This window comes from Myodes glareolus, chromosome 14 (genome assembly GCF_982192425.1).
Source record: "Myodes glareolus chromosome 14, mMyoGla1.1, whole genome shotgun sequence".
In the NCBI taxonomy this organism is placed as follows: domain Eukaryota; kingdom Metazoa; phylum Chordata; class Mammalia; order Rodentia; family Cricetidae; genus Myodes; species Myodes glareolus.
The window spans coordinates 70,586,836-70,613,634 of record NC_142039.1 but is presented as its reverse complement, the minus strand read 5'-3'; the positions used below and the strand labels follow the sequence as shown (position 1 = coordinate 70,613,634).

The 26,799-nt window shown below is 45.3% G+C and overlaps 1 protein-coding gene across 7 annotated transcripts; it reads right to left on the bottom strand.

The window, feature by feature from the left end:
• Positions 1-322: 322 nt before the first annotated feature.
• On the bottom strand, positions 323-26,739 carry Znf346 (zinc finger protein 346). Of its 7 annotated transcripts, XR_015005212.2 has the most exons (8): positions 26,513-26,739; positions 19,669-19,772; positions 19,046-19,138; positions 17,278-17,422; positions 11,713-11,946; positions 10,417-10,529; positions 5,608-5,701; positions 2,741-2,881 (listed from the first exon to the last, which is right to left on the bottom strand). XR_015005212.2 is itself a non-coding variant. In XM_085699580.2 (7 exons), exons 1-7 carry the CDS (start codon positions 26,718-26,720, stop codon positions 2,642-2,644), a joined length of 1,137 nt encoding a protein of 378 aa, XP_085555706.1. In that variant the 5' UTR covers positions 26,721-26,738; the 3' UTR covers positions 323-2,641. The 7 variants fall into 7 exon arrangements, 6 of the variants coding, with proteins under 6 accessions (XP_085555706.1, XP_085555707.1, XP_048303764.2 ...); XM_085699580.2 differs by lacking the exon at positions 5,608-5,701 and having other exon boundaries at positions 323-2,881; positions 26,513-26,738; XM_085699581.2 differs by lacking the exon at positions 5,608-5,701 and having other exon boundaries at positions 323-2,881; positions 11,713-11,898; positions 26,513-26,738.
• Positions 26,740-26,799: the final 60 nt, after the last annotated feature.

The following is a 26,799-nucleotide window of genomic DNA, read 5'->3' as shown; positions in this document are numbered from 1 at the left end:
GCTATGGTGACTCAGGCCTCTAATCCCAGCACGCAGGAAGCAGAGGCAGATGGATGTCTGTGAGTCTGAGGTCAGCCTGGTCTACACCAGTTCCAGAACAGCCAGGGCTATACAGAAAGACTTCTTTCTAAATGATGAAAGTAGAATGTCCTTTATTAGAAGACTGGGACCCCTGAGCGCATCATCCTGTTGCCATCAGAAAATACTTAGTACAGACAAGAAGTGGGACAACTGGGGCCTTCACTGAGTGGGGGACATCAGAACACTTTGGCTAAAAGCTGCCTATCCCATCATCCCACTTCTGACTCAAGAAGCGCACAGACCAAATTGACAGCAGCTTTATTTGGAATGACCTTCAAGGAGAAACACAACTGTTCAACAGTAGAAAGGCTCGGTTGTAACAGATTCAAAGGATTACTAGATAGCATTTAAAAAAAAATGAACTTCTTGTAGGTGGTGGCAGTGGCACACACCTTTAATCCCGGCACTCAGGAGGTGGAGGCAGGCGGATCTCTGAGTTTGAGGCCAGCCTGGTCTACAGACCCTGTCCCCTCACATACACAGTAACAGATGAAGCTGGATGTGATGGCACACGCCTTTCACCCCAGGTCTAGGGAGGTGGAGGCAGGAGGACCAGCAGTTCAAGGCTAGCCTGGCTACTTCAGACAAACTGGAAAACCTCAAAAGTTATACAGACCAGATGTTCATTTCTCAGTCTTTTCATACTCCAGGCTGGTAGCGCTCATGTCCGGGGCATTCCCAGATGCCCGCTATAACTCTCTATAACTCAGATTTTCAAGGGTGAGCCTCCCTAGGGCTCCACAGCAGTGGTGCTGGACGTGAGCTGGTAGGGACTCCTGACTCTAGACAAAGAGGTCTTATAAGGCGAGGGCTCACGCGGGTCAGCCCATCCATGACTTCCCCTTCACGTCTTTACCTAGTAATCTTTACTAATTCTGACACACTGGGCTGCATACAATTCTGGGGAAACTGCATCGGCCCATGGTTGGGAAGCGGAAAGCTGAGAACCTACTCTAGGAGCTAAGAAGAGCCTCTCATAGCTGGCTAGGGGCAGGCGCCCAGAACAGAAAGCTGCAGAGAACTGGACCTGAGGCTACCTGGTCTGGCCCATCTGCATCCGTTTCCAAGGCCGGAGCTCCCTTTCCCATCATTTCCAAGCCACACAAAAGGCTCTTAAAAGGACCAAGGCCTATGAGAAGCTCGTGGAAACGCCTCTGGCTCATCACCCTGAGCAGGGAAAGGACACCTGTCCTTCAGCACTCTCACCCAATCACTCAGAAGCTCAGAAGTTAACACAGAATCCTGGCCATGAGGTTGGTGCAGATATCCTGAAGGGATGACCCCAGAGACAGCCTATGGACAGTCTCCACTCAGCAGCCAGAATGACCATCTCAAGAACAAATCAGATTCCAAATTAGATTTTCTCAAGACCTTCAGGAGGCCACCATGAAAGATGGAGGTGGCTGGGTCAATGAACTGGGCTGGGTTTAGGACACCAGGTAGACTTTTCCTGGGGTAAGATCAATACCAAGGGCCCTGGAGGCTACTGACTGGGGTGGGGGTGGGGGAGTTATTATAGTAGTATCAACATGGCTGGCTATAATCCCTAGATCTGAAGTTACAGCTTGGTTCACGGAAGAAATTCTTTATTTGGATGATTGAGTGGCCAAAGGTTTAAGTTAAAGTCCCGCCCCCATTCCTATATGGTACCCAACTTCATTAACAAGTGAAGGGATACTTCCTAGAATCCTTGTTCCACAGCTATGTGGAAAACAAACAAACAAACAAGCAAATAAACTACTCTCAGTGGATTCTCAGGCCACAAAACACCAGTAGAAAACTCTCAGTTCAGGGCCTGGGGCCCTTTTCCTCACACCATTTCTCCAGTCCTCCTCCTGGGTCCCCCAAATCTCCTTGAAGATGACAAGGGAAGGATAGCACCACAGCAACCCGGGGGTATAGTCTACTACACAAGGGCACAGAACTAACACCAAGCAGCCTTCCAACAGGCTGGCAGGAGGCAGTTTGCCTTTAAGGGCACAGGGTCAAGGAACACAGCAGGTGGGAGACTTTCTCACACAACCCTGGGTCACAGCACCTCTGATAAATGACAAAGGCTCCCTTTGGTGTATCCCATGATCCCACAGGGCACTCAGGTCTCCTCAAGCTCCGAGCTACTGCAGATGCCTACGAGCACCATTTGGGACCTGGAGAGACGGGCAGCAGATGGCAGTGCTGTTAGGACTACATGTGTGTTCCAGGAGACTTCACGGCGGCAGGATCTACACCAGGCAAGCCTGCACATCTGAGGGGTGGGAAGTGACACATTAGCTCCAAGTCTCTACATGGCAGCCACTCAGTCTCTGGTTTGCTGCCCTGACGAAGTCTTCAGGAGCTGCCTGGAGCCCAGAGATGGTGCTCTCCTCTGTCTGTAGGAACTTGCTCCACACTGACCTTGAGCGGAAAAACAGATACTGGGACTGCAGGATGTGTACCCAGAGGGGCTAGGGAAGGCTAACCTCTAAACCACCACCTCAGGTCTTCTCTGGAGCCCTGTCTCCTACATGACCTGTAGGGTCATGCTAAAGAGGAGGCTAGGGGGCGCTCCATCCAGGCCCAGTCAGAGATTGTCTGCAACCCAGTTTGGCCTCATGCCTCCATATTCTTCTGATATTAGAAAGGAGGAAGAGGGAGCCAAGGGCTCCACAATCACCGGGAACTGGCTTGTGGCTGTTCCAACAAGGCTGACCAGGTGACCAGGCAGAGACATCTCTAGTCTTCCACCACACTCGAGTCCTTTGGAGTGGGCTGCGTTTGCTCTGGCATCTGGCTCATAGGTGACACCACTGTTTTGGGTGACCTGTAATTTGAGAAGAACAAAGGCACAGGGTAAGTGTGTGGCACATACACTTAGTAGTAGCCTGCACTAACGTAGTACAGTTCTCCTCATATGTTAGGACAATGCCAGGGTGACGTTATTTTTACTGAGGGCCACTGAATGCTAGGCCATTACCACATTCAACCTCATGTCAACTCTGTATGGCAAAGAACAGCATCTTCATTTTATACATGAAACTGACCTTCAGAAAGCTTAAATGTTTCTTTAGAAATTTGTGAAATTTAGGATCCACAAAGGAGAAAACATGATTTTTATCTTTGTCTCAAGTTTGGCTTATTCTGCTTAAAATGATCTTGAGTTGCATTCACTTTCTGACAGAATTCCTTGTGCGCATGAGAGAGAGAGAGAGAGAGAGAGAGAGACAGACAGACAGACAGACAAGGGGGATCATTTCTTTCTTTTTTTTTTTCAAGACAGGGTTTCTCTGTAGCTTTAGAGCCTGTCCTGCCTGGAACTAGCTCTTGTAGATCAGGCTGGCCTTGAACTCACAAAGATCCGCAGATCCACCTGCCTCTGCCTCCTGAGTGCTGGGTGTGTGCCACCACCGCCAGGCTTGGGGGATCATTTCTTATGTGCTTTATATCTTTCTGAAATGAGGCTTCTCACTGGTCTAGAACTTGCCAAGCAGGCTACACTGCCTGGTCAGTGAGCACCAGGGGTCTTCCATCTCTGCCTTCCCAGTGACAGAATTACACATATATTACCGCATATGGCTTTATTTTTGTTTGTGTTTTGGACAGTTTGCAATCAGCCCAGGTTGACCCTGAATTTCTAATCCTCCTTGCCTCTCCCTCCCAACTGCTGGAATTACAGGTCTATACCATGCCTGACTGCATGGCTCCTGACACCCTCCCTCCCCGCCCCCCGAGACTGGGTTTCTCTATATAACCCTGGCTAGGCTAGAACTCAATCTGTAGACCAGGCTGGCATCAAACTCAAGAGGTCCTACTGCCTCTGCTGGATTAAAGGTATGAGCCACCACTGCCCAGCCCCCCTGAACCTAGCTTTCTGAGACAGGATCTCCCTGTACCTTACACTAACTTCTGCTTTTTCTGCCCTCACCTCCCCAGGGCTAGGATGACAGGCATCTGCTACCAGACCCACCTTACTTCTTTATAATCATTTTGACTATGCAAAGTAAGCTTTTGATGGGTTTGTTTTCAGACAAGGTCACACGTGACTGAGGCAGCTATGAGCTTGTTATGTAGACAAGGAAGATACTAAACTCTGAATGTCTGCCTCCATTTCTATGTGCCAGGATTATAGGTATACACCAACATGCCTGGCAAAGTACAATTAGAAACAACAACAACAAAAAGATAGTGTCTTACTGAATAGCCCTGACTGGAATTCAGTTTGTGGATTAGGCTGGCACTGAAGTCCCAGAAATCAGCCTGCCTCTGCCTCCTGAGTACTCAGTGCAAAGTACATTTTTAACTGTTAAGTTTCCAAGACACAATTCACTCTGACCATGGGACCCTATCTCACCGGGGGTAGTCTTACTTCATCAGCCTCATTCTGATATTCTCTCCCACTAGCTGGAGACATGGTGCCACCTGACACTGTCTTACATATATGGATGTTTGGTCTCTGTTCCCACTTCTAACAGAAGGTCCAAGGAACCAGGGACATTACTCTTGGTTTCTATTGCAGCCAATAACACACATGATACGAGTATATGCTTGTTTGTTTCAGAGAGTCCCATTGCCTGGCCCAGGGTTGGCCAGAACTCACAATGTATCTCAGGTGGCCTCAAACTCATGACCTCCTCCTCCCTTTCCCTCCTAGTGCTACTATTCTAGAAAGGAGCCACATGCTCAGCTTATGTACCTGTTGACCAATGAACATTACTGTCTTTGGAACCGGAGATGGCTTAGTGATAAAGAGCATGTACTGCTCCTGCAGAGGACCCGGGTCTGGGCTCACCAATGAATGTAACTCAAATTCCAGGGTACTGGATCCCTTCTTATGGTGTGCGCACAAGTACAATTATAATGAAAAAAGAAAATTTATCTTTTTTTCAAATGTTCTTTTGAGATAGGGTTTCTATGTGCAGCCTTGGCCATTCTGGAACTTGCTCTGGAGAACAGCCTGGCCTTGAATTCAGAGATTATTCCCCTGACACTGTCTCCCAATTGCTGGGATTAAGAGTGTGCACCACCACCACCCAGCAAGAGAATTTATCTTAATAGCGAACTTATTTATAGTTATTCTTTACATGCTGCTTCTGATCCTTACATAGCCTTGTAAGGTGAGGCAGGCTAATGAGCTCCAGGAGGCAGCAGGAGAGCAAAATCAACAGTCTGCAGCCTCAAGGGTATCAACCTTTGTTTAACTCCAAGTCGCTGTGTGACCCAGGGCAAGCCACTCAACCTAAGTGACATTAGGTAAAGGAGATGTTCTAGTGGAGCTCTCCTGAGGATTTAATGAAAATGAATTGTTCAATAATTGTAGAAAATCATGTTTTCCTACACAAGCTGCTACAGGCCAAGAAACCCAGGTGCTCTCTGGAAACCATAAAGGAAACCGTCTGTGCATCTCTACCGGAACTTCTGGCCTCGTCTGTCCACATGTTGATGAGGGAACCCCGAGACACTGCCTGTTAACTGATTTAAGCAGAGAACTTCCTGACTGAGAAACCCCAGCTACCTGCTGAAGACTCTTCAACTTCAAAGGATGCTACTCACTGGTTCTTGTGTTTGAAGCCACTGACGTGAGCTTGGTACTGTTCTATGGAGTTCAGCACTATCTTACACGTCTTACAGGGATAGCCCTTCCCGGCTGAAACACACATCAAAACGAAGAGAGTTAGTTATCCAGTAAGAGGGAACCAGAAGAACGTTGCTTTGCACAGAGCATAAAGAGGCCCTTCTGAAGACTGCTGGGTGGAGCTGATCCCAGGGTTTAAACCTGGTTCTTCTGGAGGCACAGACTGTGCAACACTGCTCCTCCTTATCCTCATCGAGCAATCTTAGTTCCTGATCCCAGCAAACGCCAGACCAGACTGTTACTGAATAAACGGAGAACAGAATATGAGCTGCTGAGACAGCTTAGTGGATAAAGAAGCTTGCACCTCAATCTGATGACCCGGGTTCAGAACTAGCGACCCACAAGGTGGAAGGACAGGTCTGACTCCTCCCAGTTGTCCTTTGACATCTACACGTACACCCCAGCGTGCACACCACCCTCAGCAAAATAAACACGTCTAATAAAGAAACCGCAGAACAATGGTGACCTTCGCTATGTTTAGTGGCCTTATTAAGGGACCCCTTCGTGAGGTCTCAGAACGGTCCATTCTCCTTGGGCTTGCGGCGACAGTAATTAAGGAGTATAACTGTTATGAAAATCTATCCATCTTTTCACACTGGGGTTCAGACATCATGACCAAGTTCCTCCGGTGACATAGTGGCCTTCAGCCACATGGCTCCAGCAGTGAGTCAGGACTAAGAGCCCAGACTGGGACCCTGGCTGTTTCATGTGACGAGGCTAAGTCCTTTTCCTTCCAATGCTTAGCTTTCCTCAACCATAAACCAATTAATGATATTACTTTACACTCATAAAAGTATACTTTATCCCAAGTATACTCATACTTAGGGTAAAACAGCCAAGTCTTGGGCTTTAAAAAAAATTTGATTAATGTGCATGTGCTTGTCTGCTTGAATGTACACGTGTGCACGTGCCCAAGATGCCAGAACAGAGTCATATCCTCTGGAACTGGAGTTATAGGCAGTTGTTAGCCACCTGGTATGGTGCTGGACCCAGACCCTCTTCGAGTCCGGTAAGTGGTATTAACTGCTGAGCCATCTCTTTAGAGCTATTTTAAATTTTATTTTTGAAATGAAGTCTCACTACATGATGTACCTCTGGCCTTAAAGCCATGGCGATTTTATTACTTTAGTCTCTTGAGTGCTGGAATTATATATGCATCACCATGCCAGGCCAAAATGTCTACATGGGTCATGTATTCCCTCTACTTTCTTTTGAGACAGTATCTCAGACTGCCCTTCAGCTTCTGTCCCTCCAGCCTCACCCCTGGCTCTGAGGCCCTCACCTCTCCCAGCTCTGTAGTGAGGTCACCTATGTACAGAGCTCACCTCCACACTCACACGGACTCCGGGCCAGCTGTTTAACAGCTCTCATTTCCTTGTGTGTGAAAATAGAGCCTCTCTGAGATTCTGGGTTCCTGATATATAATATCAGTCTCAGACGGTTAAAATGCTTTTTAAAAAAGTATTAGAGTTGGGGATAGTGGCACATGCCTTTAATCCAAGCACCTAGAGATAGAGGCAGGTGGATCTCTGTGAGTTCGAAGACAGCCGAACTGTATAAAAAGACCCTATCCCCTTAAACAAAAAAACAAAACAAAACAACAAAAAAACAGAAACAAAGAATAAACAGAAAAGGAATGGTATGGGGATGGAGGATTAATAAGAACAAAGATTTATAATATATGTATGAAAATGTCATAATGAAAACCACTACTTGTAGGCAAAACAAGAGAAAATAAGACCCTTTGTTTAGATAGAGTCTTACATAGTCCAGGCTAGCCTGGCCTCTGGGCATAGCTAAAGCTGGCCTAGAATTCTTGATCCTGCTTACATCTTCCAAGTGCTTGCTGGGATTACAGGTAACAGGCATTTTTGGTCTCATGTAATTCAGCTGATCTTCAATTCTCTATGCAGCCAAGGATGATCTCTGATTCTTGATCTTCCTCCGACACCTTTCAAGTTCTGGGATTCTGAGGAGTGCTACCAGGCCTGGCTCACTGTAGCTTTATAGTATGTTTAGAAAATCTGCAGTTTTGCTTTTTCAGGGCTGCCTTTGCTGCTGGAGGTCATGTGTTACACCATACACATTCTACCTTTATGAAGAATGTCACTGGCATCTAGATAGGAATTGTACCAAATGCACAAATCACTTAAAGTATGAATATTTCAGTACTAAATTTACCAACACAGGACAAGTCCCCATTTTAGAGATGATGGTGCTTTGTTCTTTGGGAGAGGGTTTTGTCATGTAGCTCAGATGGGCCTTGAACTTGAGGCAATTCTCCTGCCTTGGGTTCATGTGTGTATTGCCCTGTCCAGTTCTTCTTCAATTTCATTACTTATTTTGTACTTTGTGAGCATGCATGCTTGTGGAGGCCAGAAGTTGATATGAAGTGTCTTTTTCTATTGTTCTTATTGAGACTGATTCTCACTGGACCCAGAAATTACTAACTGGCTAGATCCACCTAACTGTCCTGCTGGCACAATGGTATAGAAGTGCACCATCACACTCAGCTCTCCTGAGAGTGCTGGAGTCTTCCTTCCTGCTTGTGGGGCAGGTACGTTACCAACGAACCAACTCCCCAGGTCCCTTTTCAATGTCTTTGATTAGTTTCATAATTTCCATTGAAGAGAATTTTCACTTCCTTCAAAAATTTTTTTTTCTGTAGTCATGAGGAGATAGCTTTTCTGATGTCTTTCTTAGCAGTTTTGTTATTGGTGCATGAAAACCTGATTTGTTCATTGTACCATGTCTTACTAAACTTATTTGTTAGGTTCTGAGACTGGGTCTTGCTATGTAGTTCAGGTTGGCCTTGAACTATTTCTACAGCACAGGCTGGCCTGGAGCTATCATCCTGCTTCAGATTATAGACAAATGCCACCACTTTCTTCTTTTCTCTCCCCCCTTTCCTCTCTCTCTCTCTCTCTCTCTCTCTCTCTCTCTCTCTCTGTGTGCATGTGTTGAGACAAGATCTCAATGTACAGCCCAGGACAGGCTTGGACTCACGATTTTTCTGCTTTAGCCTTGTGAGTGATGAGATTCTGCAGGGGACACTTCACTCAGCCATTTACAGAACATACTGATTAGTAATGTTTTATGGGCACAATTGAAATGCACGGCAAAGAGAAGGGAAATACTGTTTTCAATGATTCACAGCAAACAGAATCCTGAGTAGGAGCACAGACAAGAACTAGATTGAGGAAGATCGTCTTCTCACCCAACTGACAGTCTAATACTGAGATCAGATTTCTTATAGTTATCTTGGTATACTGTAAAGAGTTCTACATTTAAACTTTTCCTTGTACAATAGGTTTAAAGCTAAATGTTAGGGAAAAGGGAAGGCTGGGTATACGCTCAGGTAGAGTAGTGGAGCAGAGAAAGAAAAGGCCATCTTCCATTCAACAGTAAAGGATATTCATTTGAGGTCAACATTAAGAGGAAGTGGGATGACTCACAAGGTAAAGGCACTTGCTTAGAGGTCTTGAAGCCTTGGTTACAGAGCTCACAGGAGGAAGGGCAGCTTACCCGCTTGTGGAAATACCACTTTTGGTCTAGGCTGATTTTTTTTCATGGATTGTTTTCTCATACTGTACATGTTTAAAAGACTGGAAAGACTCTGGTTAAGTGTGTTGATGCTAGTTTGGATGCACACATGTTCTGCTGGGTAGTGCTGTGACCTCTGATGCAGTGGACCTTCTGGAGAAGAATCGTTTTCTGTGGGACGCTACGGGAATGAGACAAGTGTTCTGGTTGCTTCAGACTCAGACAACCCTCTTCTGTGGGAAAAGGGCGCCAGTGTGCACACCAGCTTCTAAAGATGCTGCTGCGACTGAGCCTATGCCAAGCATGGTGGGCGGCACAGCCCTGTAATCCCAGAAGCTGGGAGTGGAGGCAGGACAGTCAGGAGTTGTCAACCTTGGAAACAGAGATAATTTGAGGCCACTGTGAACTATATGAGACTGTATCTCAGAAAACAAAACAAACCCTAATCCCCCCAAACCAAACTAAACAGGACTGCTCTTGAGTTTATAGACTGGCAGGTTATATTCACAGCAGGAACAATCACCTTGCTTCCATTTATTTATTTATGTTTGTTTGTTTATTTATTTATATAATTGCTTATGTGTGTGTATTCCTGATTCTCCAGTCTCTAACTCCCAAGTGCTGGAATTACAGGTGTGCACTGCTGTGCTGTTTGTGTGGTGCTGCTAACTGAAGCCAGGACTTTGTGTCTATGTTAGGCAAACACTACCAACCGAGTAACATTCCCAGCCCCAAATATACTGTAGACCAAGAGGAAAGGCCCATAATTATTTGTAAATGCCCATTCCCATGATGGCAGGTGACATTCTGAGGTTAAGGAAGCTAGAATGCCCCCCCCCCCATGATTCCCTAGTGATACAGGTAGATCTCAAATGCCAAGGAAAGAGCTATCCTGAGGATGCTCAAACTTTGGTAGAGACCAGAGACCTTCAATCAAGCAATGTGGATGTTACCTAGGGAGTTTAAATCAGGCTGGGGAGATGGCTAGGTAGTTAAGAGCACTCGTCGTTCTTCCAAGGGACCCGAGTTCAGTTCCCATCAGGTGTCACAACCATCTGTAACTCCAGCTCCAGGGAATCAACCCCGTCTTCTAGTCTCCTTGGGTATCCACGCTTACGCACCCACAGATACACGTAAACACATAATTAAAAAAATAAATCTTGCTGGGCAGTGGTAGTACATACCTTTAATCTCAGCACTTGGGAGGCAGAAACAGGTGGATCTGTGAGTTGGAGGCCAACTTGGTCTACAAAGCGAGTCCCAGAATGGCCAAGGCTGTTACATAGAGAGACCCTGTCTGGAAGAAACAAAAATAAATAAATAAAAATATTTTTTCTTCTCTGCATAGCCCTAGCTGTCCTAGAACTTACTTTGTAGAACAGGCTGGCCACAAACTCAGAGATCTGAATGCCTCTGCCTCCCCAGTGCTGAAGTCACCACTGCCAGCCACACTCTTTCTTTCTTTTTTTTTCCTTCCTCCCTTCCTCCCTCCTTCCCTCCTTCCTTCCTTCCTTCCTTCCTTCCTTCCTTCCTCCCCTCCCCCCTCCGAGACAGGGTTTCTCTGTAGCTCTGGAGCTTGTCCTGGAACTAGCTAGCTCTTGTAGCCCAGGCTGGCATTGAACTCACAGAGATCCACCTGCTTCTACCTCCTGAGTGCTAGGATTAAAAGCGTGCGCCACCACTGCCCAGCGGTTTTTTGTTTTGGACACTATCTTTTTTTAAATTTTTTAAAAAATCTTTAAACCAGGTGGCGGCGGCACACACCTTTAATCCCAGCATTCAGGAAGCAGAGGCAGGTGGATCTATGAATCTGAAGCTAGGCTGGTCTACATAACCATTTCCAGACAGAGCTACACAAAGAAATCCTGTCTCAAAAACCAACCAACAATATATATAAAACACAATATAAATGTATAAGCTGGTGGCTCTTAAACATGCACAAACTCCTGTATTTCATGCCCAGTATCAAAATAAAGCTAACAATAATGATAATAAAAATAAGAATTTGGATTTCCATAGCTTTTTTTAAACATGTTTCTCTGTGTAGTCCTGACTGTCTTGGAGCTCGTTATGTAGACCAGGCTAGCCTTATACTTACAGAAATCTATCTGCCTCTGCCTCCTGAATACTGAGATTAAAGGTGTGCACCATACCTGATTTCCACAGTGCCTTAAAATCAAAAACCAGCAATACCATTAGATCTCAGAGTGTTCAGCTGACTGTGGTTATCTTTGGAGCTTACTGAATTTCCTGCTTGCTCCCCTACATCCTCTAAAGACAGGTTCCCACTATGTACCCAGACCGCCCTTGATTTGTTCTCCTAAGTGTTGGAGTGTATACCAAGCCTGGCATCCTGACTGCCTTCTGTGTTTGCAAACCCTGATTTAGAAGAGGCAGGAAGCAACACACACTTGGGTCATCCAGGGAGCTCCAGTGCTCAGTCCCTGGTCCAGCTCTGTGTATGAGCTGGGCTCTCTCACCTGGTAAGTCAGAGACAGCAGGGTCTGCCAGCCGCCCATAGTGCGCCATGAGTCTGAGCTTAGTCTCCTGCTTCCTGTGTTTCTTGCCCATATAATGTTGTTGAGCCATGACAGGGTTGTTGAAGGTTGAATGGCAGAGGCTGCAGAACTTGTCTGGGTCTAGCATCTCTCTATTCTGGTGCAAGGCTAAGGTGGAGGCCACAAGGAAAGGATTTGTAAGGTGTTTCGACAGAGCTGTGGTGAGAGAGTTCAAACAGAAACAATGAAAAAACAACCCAGAAGGTGCCAGGCTTTCGAGTATGCTTGAAGTGGAAGAAAGGCAGCGTGACCCATCACACTCGGAGATGGGGCACTGCCTATGAGGCTCATACCATAAATGTCTCTTCAATTGGGAAAGCTGGCAAGATCTGAGCGGATGCAATGAACAACTGATTTGTTTGTCAGCTTTAGGAATATGAGCCCTGATGTTCTCACACTCTGAAGAGGCTCTGAACTTGGAATATCGTTACCTAACTGTAACAGACCAAGCAAACATACTTTCAGTCTCTCTAGTCCTCAGAATGTCTTGGAATTTCCAAGTGAGTAGGGTAAGAAATGTGAAAATTTCATTCCCATCCTTAAAATACCTCAGTTACAGAGAGCTGAAGTAGACATCAAGCTCTGAGCCCATACTGAGTCAGGCAACCAAATTAGGAACTCTTTCTTTCTATCTTTCTATCTTTCTATCTTTCTTTCTATCTTTCTTTCTTTCTATCTATCTATCTATCTATCTATCTATCTATCTATCTATCTATCTATCTATCTATCTACCTACCTACCTACCTACCTACCTACCTACCTACCTACCTATCTTTGGGAAAGGGTCTCACTATGTAGCTGTGTAGCTCTCTGGCTAGATGTAAACCAGGCTGGGACTGAAGAGTTTGCCACCACACCTGACAGAGATGCCTATCAGACTACGATGAATTTTAGGCAATGTGAGGGAGAAGAAATGGTGGCAGTAACAATTACACCTTTTGTATACACATTTTCCCTTTTGGTTCCCAGAAGTACTCCAATGAAGGAGGCATCATTTTGCCATATTACAGAGAAGACTGAAGCTTAGACAGTAAAAATTACTTTCTCAAGATGACCAAATCATTGAGAGAACCTTGGACTGTATGACCCTGGAGCTTTTGCTTTACCCCAGGCTCGAGTGTAGAGCAAGTAGATCTGATGGTTACCACTGATGCAGGCATCATCAGAAAATATTCCTGACTCTGTGCAAGCAATTCAATCTGTCAAGGGCTGAAGAGCAGGTTCAGTGGCTAAGAATGACTATTGTTGTTCCACAGAATCTAAGCTCAGTTCACTGCATCCTTGTCACAAAGCCTTTATCCAATTGTCCTGGCCTATGCAGGCAAGTGTACACACGTATACACACATGTATACACACACACACACACACACACACACACACACACACACACACACACATACACACTTTACAAAATAGAAATCAGGGCAGGAGAGATGGCTCAGTGGTTAAGAGCACTGCTTGCTCTTCCAGAGGTCCTGAGTTTAATTCCCAGCAACCACAGGGTGATTCACAACTGTCTATAATGAGATCTGCTGCCTTCTTCTGGCATGCAGGAATACATACAGGCATTACCCTGTATACATAACAAATAAACAAATCTAAAAAACAATAGAAATGAATCTTTTCTTAAAAAAAGAAACCAGCTAATCAGAGTCTGCTATGGACATATGTATGATCCTCTCATAGGTCGACATGGGATGTTGAAAACAGGTCATATAGATGGCCTTTTCAAGTAGATGCTATGTGTGTACATGTTTGTGTACTCATAAGTGTATGTGTGTGTATAGGTGTGCACGCCAGAGTACATGTGTGGAGGTCAGAGGACAACTCTGTGATTCGGTTTTCTCCTTTCACTTCCACATAGGGTCTGAGAGTCAGACACCCAGGATTGTGTGGCAAGCACAATCCTTGATGGCCCAAGGTTATTCTTCAGAATACACTAGAGGTGGGGCTGGAGAGACGGTTCAGTGGTTGAGAGTACTGACTGCTGCTCTTTCACAGGACCTGGTCCTACACGCTGGTACCAGCACCCACATGGTGGCTCTCATCTGCTTGCAACTTCAGTCCTAGAGGTCTGATGCCTTCTCCTGTGGGCACCACACGCACATGGTGCACAGACATACAGGCAGGCAAAACATCTTATACACAAAAATAGATAAATATTGTAAAAACCTATACTGGAGGAAAGTAGTGCAGTGTGTTGCAGAGTTAGAGGAGCTATTTAATGGACATCAATGCCAGCAAGAGCGAGCGCTGCTCTAGAGAAATACGGGAAACATGCAGAGTATGTTTTCCAGGGATGTCTGCTCTTTTTATAACACAGGAAAAGTAGTGAGGAAATGTAAAGACTCAAACTAGAAGAGCCATCAAGTGAAAAGAGGAGAGAAAAATGCACAGACCCAACACTAGAAGAACCATCAAGTGGTTTGCATGATTGCTAAAAAGACCTACAAAAAGTCTGCAATAACCTGGGGGAATATTTTTTCTTTTTAATCCAACACTTTAATTGCATGGGCCCGTGTGGTAAGTGCACATAGAGCAGTCCCCATGGAAGCCAGAAGTGATGGAGCCCCCTGGAGCTGGAGTTACCAGGATTTTGAGTCACCCTACATGGGTGCTGGGAATCAAACTTGGTTCCTCTGCAAGAGTAGAGCACACTCTTTTTATGGTGTGTGTATGTGTGGGGGGGTTGAGACAGGGTTTCTCTGTAGCTCTGAGGACTGTCCTGAACTGGCTCTTGTAGACCAGGCTGGCCTCGAACTCTTGAACTCACAGAGATCTGCCACCTCTGCCTCCCAAGTGCTGGGATTAAAGGTGTGCGTCACCACCGCCCTGCTAGAACACACACTTAACTGCTGAGTCATCTCTCTATCACCTAACAGGAGGAAGTATTATACTAAATGAAGAAATATAAAAGGACCATATTGATACGACAATATGGTCATGTCAATGCTAAAAGTTTTTGTGTAATCTATATAAATATACTGACATTAAAAAATGTCACCTATACGTACACATACACAATGCATACATGATAGCATGTCATGCAGCATATGGATGTATTTGTTTGCTTATTCTTTTGAGTCAGGGTCTCACTCTATAACCCAGGTTGGCCTAGAACTTGCTTGTAGCCCAGGATGGTCTTAAACTCAGCAATTCTCCTGTCTCAGCCTCTCAAGTACAAAAATTCCAAGCATGAGCCACTGTTAACAGTGCTTTCCTGGAAGTAGGAGTTGGGTGGCATTTTACTTGCTTCTTTGAATATTTTGCATGTTGAACGGAATTATTCATGTATGTGCATCATTTTAACAGAAACAGAAAATTACATATTCTATGTTTATAAGCACATATACATGGAGTCAACTTGGATGAACATAAAACAAAAAGAATACAAGCAGACATACACATACACATAGTGCACAAGATCATAAGAGCAACAGTACTCTTAAATGCTAACACTCCAAATGGTAAAACCATGGAAATTATGTTTAATTTCAGGAATAAAGTTACAATAAACTCGTGAAGTAATATGAACACATGCTTAAACTATGAGGCTGAATGGAAAGTTCTAGAGGACACAAATGGCTGATGCGACACAGAGTGCGGAAAGTCACTGCTGTGTAGACATATTGGTAGAAGGCTTCTTCCACAGATTTTTCTCATCTGTGAGATGTGAAGTCTACGACATTATGAATTCAGTTCTTAAGACAATTTTCCTCAGCCCAATGCTTAAACATTGTGGTGCTGTTACCAGCCCTCACTTCACAGACAAAACTCAATTAGTCCTCATCTAAAGTTAACAAATCAGCCACAGGCAAGGTCAATGGCACACTCTACGTCAGTGCATCTCAACTTGTGTGTCTCGACCCCTTTGGGGGTTGAACGACTGACTCTTTCACAGGGGTCACCAAAGACCACCGGAAAACACAGATATTTATATTATGATTAGTAACAGGAGCAAAATTAGTTATGAAGCAGTAACAAAAATAAACTTTAGGCTGGGGATCACTATAACATGAGGAACTGTATTAAAGCGTCACAGCATTAGGAAGGCTGAGAATCAATGCTCGAGACAGTGGTTTCCTGATCAATAACCGCATTTTATGAGGGGATTTCACTCTGGCTTTTTAATGGTGACAACAATAATGACAATAGCTGGTATTTAGTGAGGATCTGCTGTATCCTAGATTTTTCTTGGGGGGGGGGGAATGTGGTGTTTGGCTCTTATTTATTTTTTGGGTGCCATATAGGACAGGATGGTCTCAAACTTACAGGCAAAGATGGCACTGAACTCCTGATCTTCCTGCCCCCACTTCTCAAGTGCTGGGATCTGAGGTGTGCCATCACACCTGGCTGCCCAGTGGTTTGGAAATTACCCTCCCAAGCTTCAAAGCAGGTGACACTGATACTTTACAGGCACAGAAGCTCAGGCACAAACGGCAAGTGAAAGCGCCAGGACTGAAGCCTGTGCTCTTCCGACTTCAGAGTCTATATGCTATTGTTTCACACTGTAGGTAATAGATTTGGGTATGAATAGAGGGTATAATTATGAGACTTTTCTATCCCATCTTCAAAACCTTCTAAAACACAATTGTTTTGTTTCATTAATGCAGTAAAACAAAAAGAATCAAAAGTTATATCAATAGTGTGGTGTTGGTCCAACACAGAGAACACATACATACACACACATCCCAAAAATCAAAGGTCTCAGTTAGCCTAGGTTAAGAACCCCAGGACTCAAGATGAAAGTGAAGGCTGGGCCAATTGTGACAGGATAAAGGAGGCAACTGTGAAGTTAGTGCTGGGAAGTGGATTCATGGCAGCTGCAAGAAGCTTGCTAGGCAACACTACAGAGCGCGCTGCTTTGAAGGCTAGCCCGCACCTTTAGAACAGGCAGCTTTTGTAGGTCCAAGTGAGCCAGGTATAGCCTGAGCCCATGAGAAAGACGAGGAATTAGCTGTCAACTAGCAACATTTAGTAGTAAGAGCAGGTGGGTGGTGGGAGGAAGAGGAAAGCGAAGAATGCTCACAGAGTGTGTCGGCCTTCCGTTCTCTGAGTTACAGTTATTGGTCAGGACAAGACTTGGGCTGAGGAGCTTCTACAGAAAATGACACAAGGGGGAAGGGAAGTGAGTGCAAGTCTGGGGCCGAATTTCAATGAAGCTGGATCTCAGGTAGCCCAGGTTGGCCTTTAAAGTCCCTATGGCAGTTGAGGATGACCTTGAACTACTAATTTTCCTGCCTCCACCTCCTGAGGGCTGAGATTACACCTGGCTATGTAAGGCTGGGAACGAAAGCCAAGCCTTTGTGCATATTAGGGAAGTATTCTACCAACTGACTTACATCCCCGACTCTTAGGTGGAACTTTCAGGGCTCTTAAAAGCAACCTCTCCAAATCTGAGGCCCCAGTGAGCATTCTGGAAGCACCTGGCATTGGTGCTCCGAGGACAGGAGGGGTCCCAAAAGCACTACTCAGAAAGCCAGTACCTGCCCCCTTAGTGGACTGCGGCTTCAGCTTTAAGTTCTTTGCGTGGGTCTTCCCCAGGTAGTGCGACTGTGCCACAACAGGGGAGGAAAAGGTCATGTTACAGATGGGGCAGCAGTGGTTCTTGTCTTTGCTTCTGCTGCTCTTCTGGTTGGGAGAGAGAACACAATCTGATCATGCCATTGCGCATCCAGAAAACCTTCAGTGGTTCCCCTGCCCGTGGCTGGTGCACACACTAACCCCAACACGCCTGGAGCAGTCTTCTCCAGCTGTTCCATGGCTGGACTGTGCATAACTTCAATTTTATTGTTATTTTCTTGCTTTGCTTGGGTTATTCCTACTCTCTAGAACATTCCTCCTCCCTCCTGCAGGGCAGTAGGTCTGCCATCCACCATTCAATGGCTAAGCCCCCTCGTACGCATACACAGGAAGAATTAACCTTGCTCCTCACCTGTATTCCAAGTCTATCAGATTTCTAACACACCCTCTGTCACCTACACAGACAGCATAACAGCGTAGGAGGCTCTGATATGAGCTCAAGTGCAATGCTGGCTGTGGACAACTTGACTTGTACCCAGATGTGTCGAGCAAACAGTACATATCCAGGGCTCTTAGAACAAGTACACCACCAGGTTCCATTTGTTGCTACGGTTATGCTAGGAAGTGTATTTTAATCTTCCTGAAAAGTCTGTCTTCTCAATAAGCTATTTCTTTAACATTTCTCAACCTTCTTACTGAAGACATTTTGGGGTTAGTAATTTCTAGCTGGTGATGGGTGCTATGATCTCATCTGAGCCACTCAGTCACCCGAAGAACTGAAGTGCAGAGAGGTGAAATGATCTTCCCTATCTGGATCTCAGCCATAAGGGCAACTAGAAGATGATTTTTAGAAGGGAAGCAAGGCCCCTTTAAACCACCAGCCACTGCAGTGGGAAGGCGGTCTGGAAAGTAACCTCTTGTTTATCAAGCATTTACTGGGGACGAAATTTTACCTCACAACACTAAAGAGGCCAGACCACCTCCACTGCATGAGTGAACTCAGGGAGGTGAGGTGATTTGTTCAAGGCTGCCCTCTAGTGAGTTAAGAGCCCTGTGCACTGACTTCCGGTCCATGATGTGCACAACTTCCACACTCTGAAAGTCACAGCACACTCAAGGAATTAGAGTTTGTCTCATAATAATTCTTATAGTAACTATGAATTAGTAAATAAATGCAATTGCTTCATAACTGGAGGAGGTATATTGCCCAGGCCAAATGCTGAAAGCTTGTTACCCCTACAGCTCAAGAAAATGAACATCCCTCTACTTCCTCTCTTGTTCTGTTTCAGTAACCCTTCAGGTGGGAAGGCAATCAATGGCTCCCTTTGCTGAACTGCTACTGTAGGGCGGGTCTGGGGTCTGGTGGTGTTTTAGAAGTCTCTCAACTTCTGAAAATTCTGAAAGGCAGCTGTAATAATCTTTTTGTTTGTTTTAAGACAGTCTCTCATTGTAGCCCAAGATGGCCTCAAACTTGCTAAGCAGAGGAAGATAACCTTGAACTATTGATCTTCCTGCTTCCACCTCCAAGTGTTTGGCCACATGTATACAGCACCATGCTTGGAAGTACTGTTGTTTCTAACAGAGGAAGAAGTCCAGGCTTGGAGTTATAAGACTTGCCCAAGTTAGACAACAGGGCTGAGACTGCAGACAAGTCAGTCCGAATCAAAGCCTGTGCTCACACACACCAACCTGCTGGGGAAGCAAACGGTTTCAACAAAGTAGCTGTATTACCTGATCTGAGTCTAACCTCTTCACGTCCCCCTTTAGTGTCTCCATTCCATGGATTGCTAGGTAGCTCTTCACTTTGTTGGCATGTTTTTTGCTCTGCAAGAATCCAAGGAGAAAGATCAAAGATAGCCAATGCCATTTCATAGAGAAGGCAACCATGACATAACAGATTCTCACCTGATTCCTCCTCACAAAACTTCTGAGGATGAGAAAATGGGGGAAGAAAACTCATTTACTGAATGTGCTAGACCCTTGACATGCTATTACATTAGCCTTCAACAATCTGCAAGAATATTGTTATTTTATACATGTAGAAGCTGAGGCCACGCATGGTGAAATTTCTTGCCTATAAGATGATGTAACAGATTTGGATTCAAACTCAAGTGTGTGTAAAGCCAAAGCTCACACTTCTTGCTACACCGCGCAGTACAGAAAGACCTACATAATGGCCCATTTATTCAGAAGGGAGAGATGAGATTCACAGAATAAGTCAATCTTCAAGTCCCAAGCAATCATGCATGAAGGAAACATCTGGAAGAACCAGCATTCGCTGTGCAAGACAGGAGAGGAGAGGGCTTGGCACTGGAGCAGAAGATAAGTTCATGGCTATGGTAGAAAAGGCCTACCTGGTAATGTGACAGCTTCTGGGACTCAGAAATCAGCATGGCGCAGCAAACTTTACACTGGGTGCTGGTGAAGAGACATTGGTTCTTCTGGATCATGTGCTCCACTACAGAGGGAAGAGAAATCATATAAGCTGACAGATATGACCTCAACAGTACTGTCTCCGATCTGTCCCAAACATAGGCACTGAGGAATGGGACACCTCATTCCAGTACATGTGCAGATCTGATTCTCCTTGTCACTGGGTCATGGCTCGTGCTATGCTCGCAAACCAATTGTATTACTACTTATTTTATATAGGCCAGTGCTCTTAGTCACCCAGTCACACACTGCTGTCAAGTGAGATGAGGTTGTCCTATGCTGCCCATGAATTCCTGGCTCAAGGGACCCTTCTGCCCCAGCAGATGGGACTGTAAGCTCACACCACCACACACTAACTCCTGCCTTGGTAGAGGACTGTAAGCTCACTCTTGTAGGGCCCGGGTCTACCCTTGCTCCTGGAGTGCATCTTGAGGACAGTTTCTGGTCAGCCAGCTAAACATCCTGTTTGTTCCTGTGCTCCCTAGGCCTTGCCTGGTGATTAACTGTAGGGCATTGTTTCATCTTTGGTATGGTAATTTCCCACCTGCCTGGGTGGAAATCCTTGTGCAGCAGCTAGGTATATAAGGATTTCCCCAAAGTTGAATAAACGGCATTCGGCTGATCTCCTTTCGAATGACCCAGGTCTCTTGTGTGTTCTTTCAATCTCCAGGCCCTTGCCCAACTTGCGTACGGTACAGTGGCGCGCGAACTGTACCGAGGGGGTAACACAGAATCGGGTGTTACAACCACCATGCACTGTAATTTAGAAATTGTAGCTGAGGACTTCTCATGAAAAAGTTCTAAAGCAAGATGAAGAGGTGCACACCTTTAATAACAGCACTCAGGCAGCAGAGGCAGCTGGATCTCCGAGTATAAGACGAGTCTAGTCTACGTAGTAAGTTCCAGGCTGTGTAGGGCTCCATAGTAAGATCCCATCTCAAACAACATCAATAGTTTTAACAACATTACAGGAGAGATAGCTATTTAGGAAAAGAACAAAGCACACTGTGGTAGTTTGAAAGAGAATGGCTCCCAGAGGGAATGGCACTATTAGGAGGTATGGCCCTGTTGGAATAGGTGTGGTACTATCGGAGGACGTATGTCACTATGGAGGCGGGCTTTGAGGTCTCATATATGTTCAAGCCACACCCAGTAAGACAGTTCACTTCCTATTGCCTTCTTATCAAGATAGAGTCAGTACCACATCTGCCTGCATATCACCATGGTGTACCATGATAATGGGCTGAACCTGTGAAAATGTTAAGCCACCCCAATTAAATATTTTTCTTTATATGGGCTGTTGAAGTCACGGTGTCTCTTTACAGCAATAGAAACCCTAATCAAGACACACATCCAAGACATGGATGTGCATTCCTTATTAGATAGGTCTATAACTAAATTTAAAAAATTACTTTATGTCATGTGTATCGGTATTTTGCTTGCACACATGTCCGCACACCATGGAGGACATAAGAGGGCACTGAATCCCAGGGAAACAGAGTTACAGACAGTTGTGAATTGCCAAGTGGTTCTGGAAATCCAACCTGGATACTTTGCGAGAGAGCAGTCAGTGCTTTAAATTGCTGGACCAATTGTGGCTCTAGAACTTGTTCTGTACACTAGGTTGGCCTTGAACTCACAGAGATCAGCCTGCTTCTGTCTCCAAGTGAGGGATTAAAGGTGTGTGACCATGCTTGGCTGTAGCAAACATTCCAAGTAACTGGACAGTGTGAACGCAGCAATCCAATCCCTCTCCCTGGTGGAAGGTAACTTTTCAGCCTAGCATATCCTGGCCTCCACAGAGAAGAACACAAACCTGGGTCTGCATTACTGAGAGGCAGCAGGGCCCTAATAGAGGACATCTTGATGCTCTGTACAAAGTCCTAGCTGAACAGAAAGGGTTTCTAGGACGCTGGCCCAACCAAAAACCAGTACCTTTGAACAACTTCATCTTTAATTTTTTTAATCAGACGTCACCAAATCAAGATGGTTAGACCTGCTGACACTCCTACCTCTCAGCACCTTACCCTGCGAATGTTAGGTAAGCTGTCATTCAGCTCCAGCTCTGACACAAAACTTGTCATTATCTCTACTCCCTTTCCCTGTTCACAAAATGGATCACGTGCTTCTTTACTGCTGAGCTGACCACTCGATGCTCTCCTTCTGAGAGAGAGAGAGAGAAAAAGGCAGAGGGGGAGAGGGAGACAGACAGACAGACAGACAGACTCAGGAGGAGGGGAAGAGTTTTTGCTACTAGTTTAGCTGCAGGAAACTCATCACTTTTCAGACACAGTCGTCTGTCCTGGAGCAGAAGCTCAGACTCTATTAAAATTGACAAAAAGGGAGGAGGACGTGGAGGTAAAAGTGTGAGCCTATTTCTACCTTGTCTGAAGGTCACACCTGTTGAGAACAAGTGTGGCTACACCCTGACCTAGGGTGTGGTTACTTGGTGTTTCTGACATTAAGATGGCCCATATAGGTAAATCCACTGCCCCCTGACCAACGGTCAGGATATTCAAGTATACTTCAGCTCCTTCTTTTGAAATAGGAGGTTTGACCTTGGGAGTGGCTGCCTTCAGGAGACGTGGTCTAGCTCACACGCTGCCTAGACAACAGAATGTTAATGACTTGATGGCTCAAAGTACTGAAGTAAGAAACTGCTCAGTCTTCTGTCTTCTTTTGCCTGTGGTATTGGGGGGTATAAAAGTGTATAGGAAATTAAACACAGGCAAATTTTAGTATTCACTGGAACTCCCTCCCGGTACTATCTTACGCGTCTGTTTGTCATTTTGACTTCTTTGCTAACTTTTCTAATCCTCACGTCTCTACCTTGTTGAAGCATGGTCCCCGACAGTACATATACCCAACAGAACATTATACAGCCACAAAAGACGATGAAATCTGTTATTTGCAGCAAAATGAATAGAACTGCAGGACATTATTTTAAGTGAGAAAAGACAGGCAAAGAAAAACAAGCACCACATGTTCTTTCATATGGTAGAACGTAGCTATGCTTCAAAAGGCACTCTTTATAAAATAAAGCTGTTTATAAAATGAGCTGGTGAGATGGCTTAGTGGGTTAAGGTGCTTGCTGCCAAAGCTGATCTGAACTCCTGAGTTCAATCCCTGGGATCCACATGGTGGAAGGAGAGAACGACTACTCCAAATTGCCCTCTAACCTCCACGAAAGCTATGGCACCCAAGTGCTCACACACATACAGATAAATGTAATAAAAAATAAAGAAGATAGCCAGACATGGTGATGCATGCCTTTTATCCTAGCACCCTACTAGTCTGAAGCCAGAACCTGGTCTATATAGAGAGTTCCAGGTCAGCCAGTGCAACATAGTGAAACACCCTCCAAAGAAGAAAATCTTAAAACAAAACAATGAAGACAAGTCTCAAAGAAAACATATGTGGATATCATATCTGAAATACAGGATTTGCACCTAGAATATAAAATGGTTTATAATTCAGTAATAAATAACCAAGTCATAACATGAACAACAATGTGACTAGATAGTTCACTAAAATATACCAGAGTAGTAAGTGAAATGGCGCTTACTGTCACCAATATTTAGAAAACAAGAAATCACTACACACTCACAACAGCTGGTGTGGTGGCACACTCTTTTAATCCCAGTACTCGAGAGGTAGAGGCAGGTTATCTCTGAGTTTGAGGCCAGCCTGGACTACAGAGTGAGCTCCAGGACAGCCAGAGCTACATAACATAGAGACCCTTTTTCAAAAACATAAAATAAAAGGAAAACCAAACAAAAGGTAAAACAATAAACAAAGGGGAGGACATAGAGAACTAAAGCTCATGCTTTAAAGGAAGAAATTGGAAATCGAAAGAAGCCATTTTCGAAAGATTTGACAGTTCCTCAAAATGTTAAAGATACAGAGTTAACAACACACAGCCCAGGAAGAGACCCCTGGGAAATACAATGGATGTGCACACATAATTCCACAGCAGATGCACTGGAAGAGGGCCGGTGAGGTGGCTCATCAGGAAGAGGTGCTTGCCTCATGTGCCTTACAACCCAGCTGGGTCAATGCCCTGATCCCACCATGGGAGAAGAGACCTGCACACAAACACCATGGCATGCATGAACCTGTGTACATACAGACACACACAAATAAAAACTGTAAAGATTTTCTCACTGGGCATGATAGTGCCTACCATGAGACCTAGCATTCAGGAAGCCAAGGCAGGCAGATTACTGTAGTTTCGAGTCAACCTGATCTATCTACATCATGAGCTCCAGACCAGCCAAGGCTAGACAATGAGAGACGCCTCCAAAAGAATTTCTCAGAAAAGGTCCAAGCTAAAAACCATTCAGATATTCCAAAAAAGCAAATGTTCAAGCAAATATAATATACCCGTAAAGCAGAATTCTTTTTAAATTTCATTTTTAATTTTATGTTCATTTGAGTTTTGTCTGTATGTATGTCTGTGGAAGGGTGTCAAAAGCCCTGGGACTGGAGTTACAAACAGCTGTGAGTTGCTGTGTGGGTGCTGGGAATTGAACCCAGGTCCTCTGGAAGAACAGCCAGTGCTCTTAACCTTAACTGCCGAGCCATCCCTCCAGGTCTAGCAGAAGCAGAGTTCTATTTAGCAATAAAAAGGAACATATACTGTGACTTGACTGAGCCCCAAAAACATGCAGAGAGAAGCTAAACACCAAAGACTATATAGTGTATGATTCTGTTTGTATGAGATGTTGACGACTGTAAATCTGTGGAGACAGAAAACACATTAGTGGTTACCTAGGGCAAGTGGGAAGATACATGGGAAGGACCGGAGATGGACACTACCTGTGATGGTGGATATGTTCTAGAATTGGACTGTGGTTATGACCACACAAATCTCTAATTTTACTAAGAATCTCTGACTAGGGGTTGATGAGATAGTTTGTTGGGTAAGTGAACTTGCCACTAAGCCTAAGAGCCTGAGTTTGATCCTTAGGACCCACATGGTAGGAGGAGAGAACCATCGCCTGAAAGCTGTTGTTCTTCGACCTCCGTACACACACCATGGTACATGTATGAGCATGCATATCACACACTCTCTAGATAAATATAAGAAGAAAAAATATTGAGTTGGGGGCTGCAGACCTCAGACTCAGAGTCTGAGTTTGGTTCACAGCACCCATGCTGGCTCACAACTGTCTGTAGCACCAGTTCCAAGGGTATTCACTCTGACAGGGGCACACATATAGACATAATTAAAAGTAAAAGACATTTTAAATCATTTGAGTGGCACACCTGTAACGGTTGAATTTATGATATGTAAATAGTAGACATGCTACAAGGAAAAAAGTGGGCAGAATGTAAATGCTGCAGGTAAGTGAGCCAGAAGTGAGGGGAGGGAAATGAACTGGGTTGTATGTATCATGTATGTATTGTGCTCATGCATATGTAAGCAAATAGTTCATTAAGCCACTGTTGTCTTCTCCGCTTCAAGGTCCAGGGCACACTCTTCCCATCTCCAAGGTCACTTCCCTTTTGTGTATCCCCCAATTCTGAGACATCTCTCAGAGGTTAAGAGCATTTACTGCATTTGTAGAGAACCAGGGTTCAGTTCCCAGCACCCAAATGGTAGCTCCTAATGGTCTGTAACTCTAGTTTCAGGGATGTGATGCCCTTTTCTGGCCTCTTTGGGTACCTGACACACACATAGGGCACACACACACACACACATGCACACACAGGCAAAAGCTTATCACACAAAATTAAACAAAAAATCTTTTTAAAAAAGTTTAAACATGCCTCCCTTGTACATGGTCAAAAATTACAATTTTATTCAGTGAGAGCAGTTCACAAACATTGAACTTTCCAAGATTAATTTGCTCAGCAAGCAAACCAACCAGGACTGAAATCCGGATTCTCTGCAGAGACCTGATTAGCACAGAAACCCAGATACAGTTTTTGTACATCTGGGTTAACATTAAGTAGCTAGCTCGGGAAAGGACTAAGAAAGAGGCCGACTCTTGCTGTTCTTCTCTATCCCTTGTTACTCAGTTTTGGGTCAAACGAAAGCATCTGTTCACTTCAGCTCAGAAGTGTACCAACCCCACCTGGGTCCACTGCTCTCCACAACTCTGCATCAGGGTGAGATGGAACATCTGGAGCCAAGACGATTACCTAGGCCAGTTTCTCCAGCTCCTAGATCTCCTCTTTGGAATAAGGGCTTGGCAACAGGCACATAGAAATACGGTATTGCTGGGTATGGTGGTGCAAGCCAGTCATATCAGCACTAAGGAGGCTGAGGCAAGTTCAAGGCTAGTCAGGTCTATCAAGAAAGAAATATGGCAAGCCAGGACACAGTCATCAAGCTCAAGAGGAGGCTGGGATTCAGGAAGACCTTCCAAAGCTCAGACCTCTCATAGGGCAGGAGGCGCGCCACGAGTTTGAGAGGCGTCGCAAGATAAATAAATAAAAACAAAGTAAATTGAATAAAGCCGTTCAGATCCGTCATAACTGTAGGGCTTTGAAAGGGAAGGGAAGCAATGTGGAGATATAGGATTAAGGACAAATAGGAATGGTAGATGGCTCGGCTAGGGTGAGGCTGGGCAAGTCCTGTTGATCTCCAAGAGGACAAGACCTGGAATTTGGTGGAAACTGCCCTCATGTGGATGCGAAAATTCCGCAGGTAGCGAGTTTCGAGGTTCGGGACGTCGTGCAGAGGCTGGCCCGCGCCAGACCACGGACAGGCTGCAGGCCGCCCCGCCTCCGTCCAGCCACTATCCCCCCCCGACTCACCTTCCTCCCTCCCCGCCGGCTGAGCACCGGACACCGCTTCCAACAGGCGGCGCGCCCTCTCGCGGTCGAAGTGGACTCCGTCCGGTTCCCGACCCTCTTGTTCCTCGGAGCTGTACTGTCCAGCCCCTCCAGAGTCCGCAGCCTCCGTAGTACCAGGCGTAGAACACTCCATCTTTCCCGCAAGCCTCGCCGTTGAAGAGCTGCGCATGCGCCCGCTGCAGCGAGCGGCGGGTAGGCCGGGGAGCTGACCCGGTCAACAAATCTCGCGAGGTTCGGGCTCTCCAAAC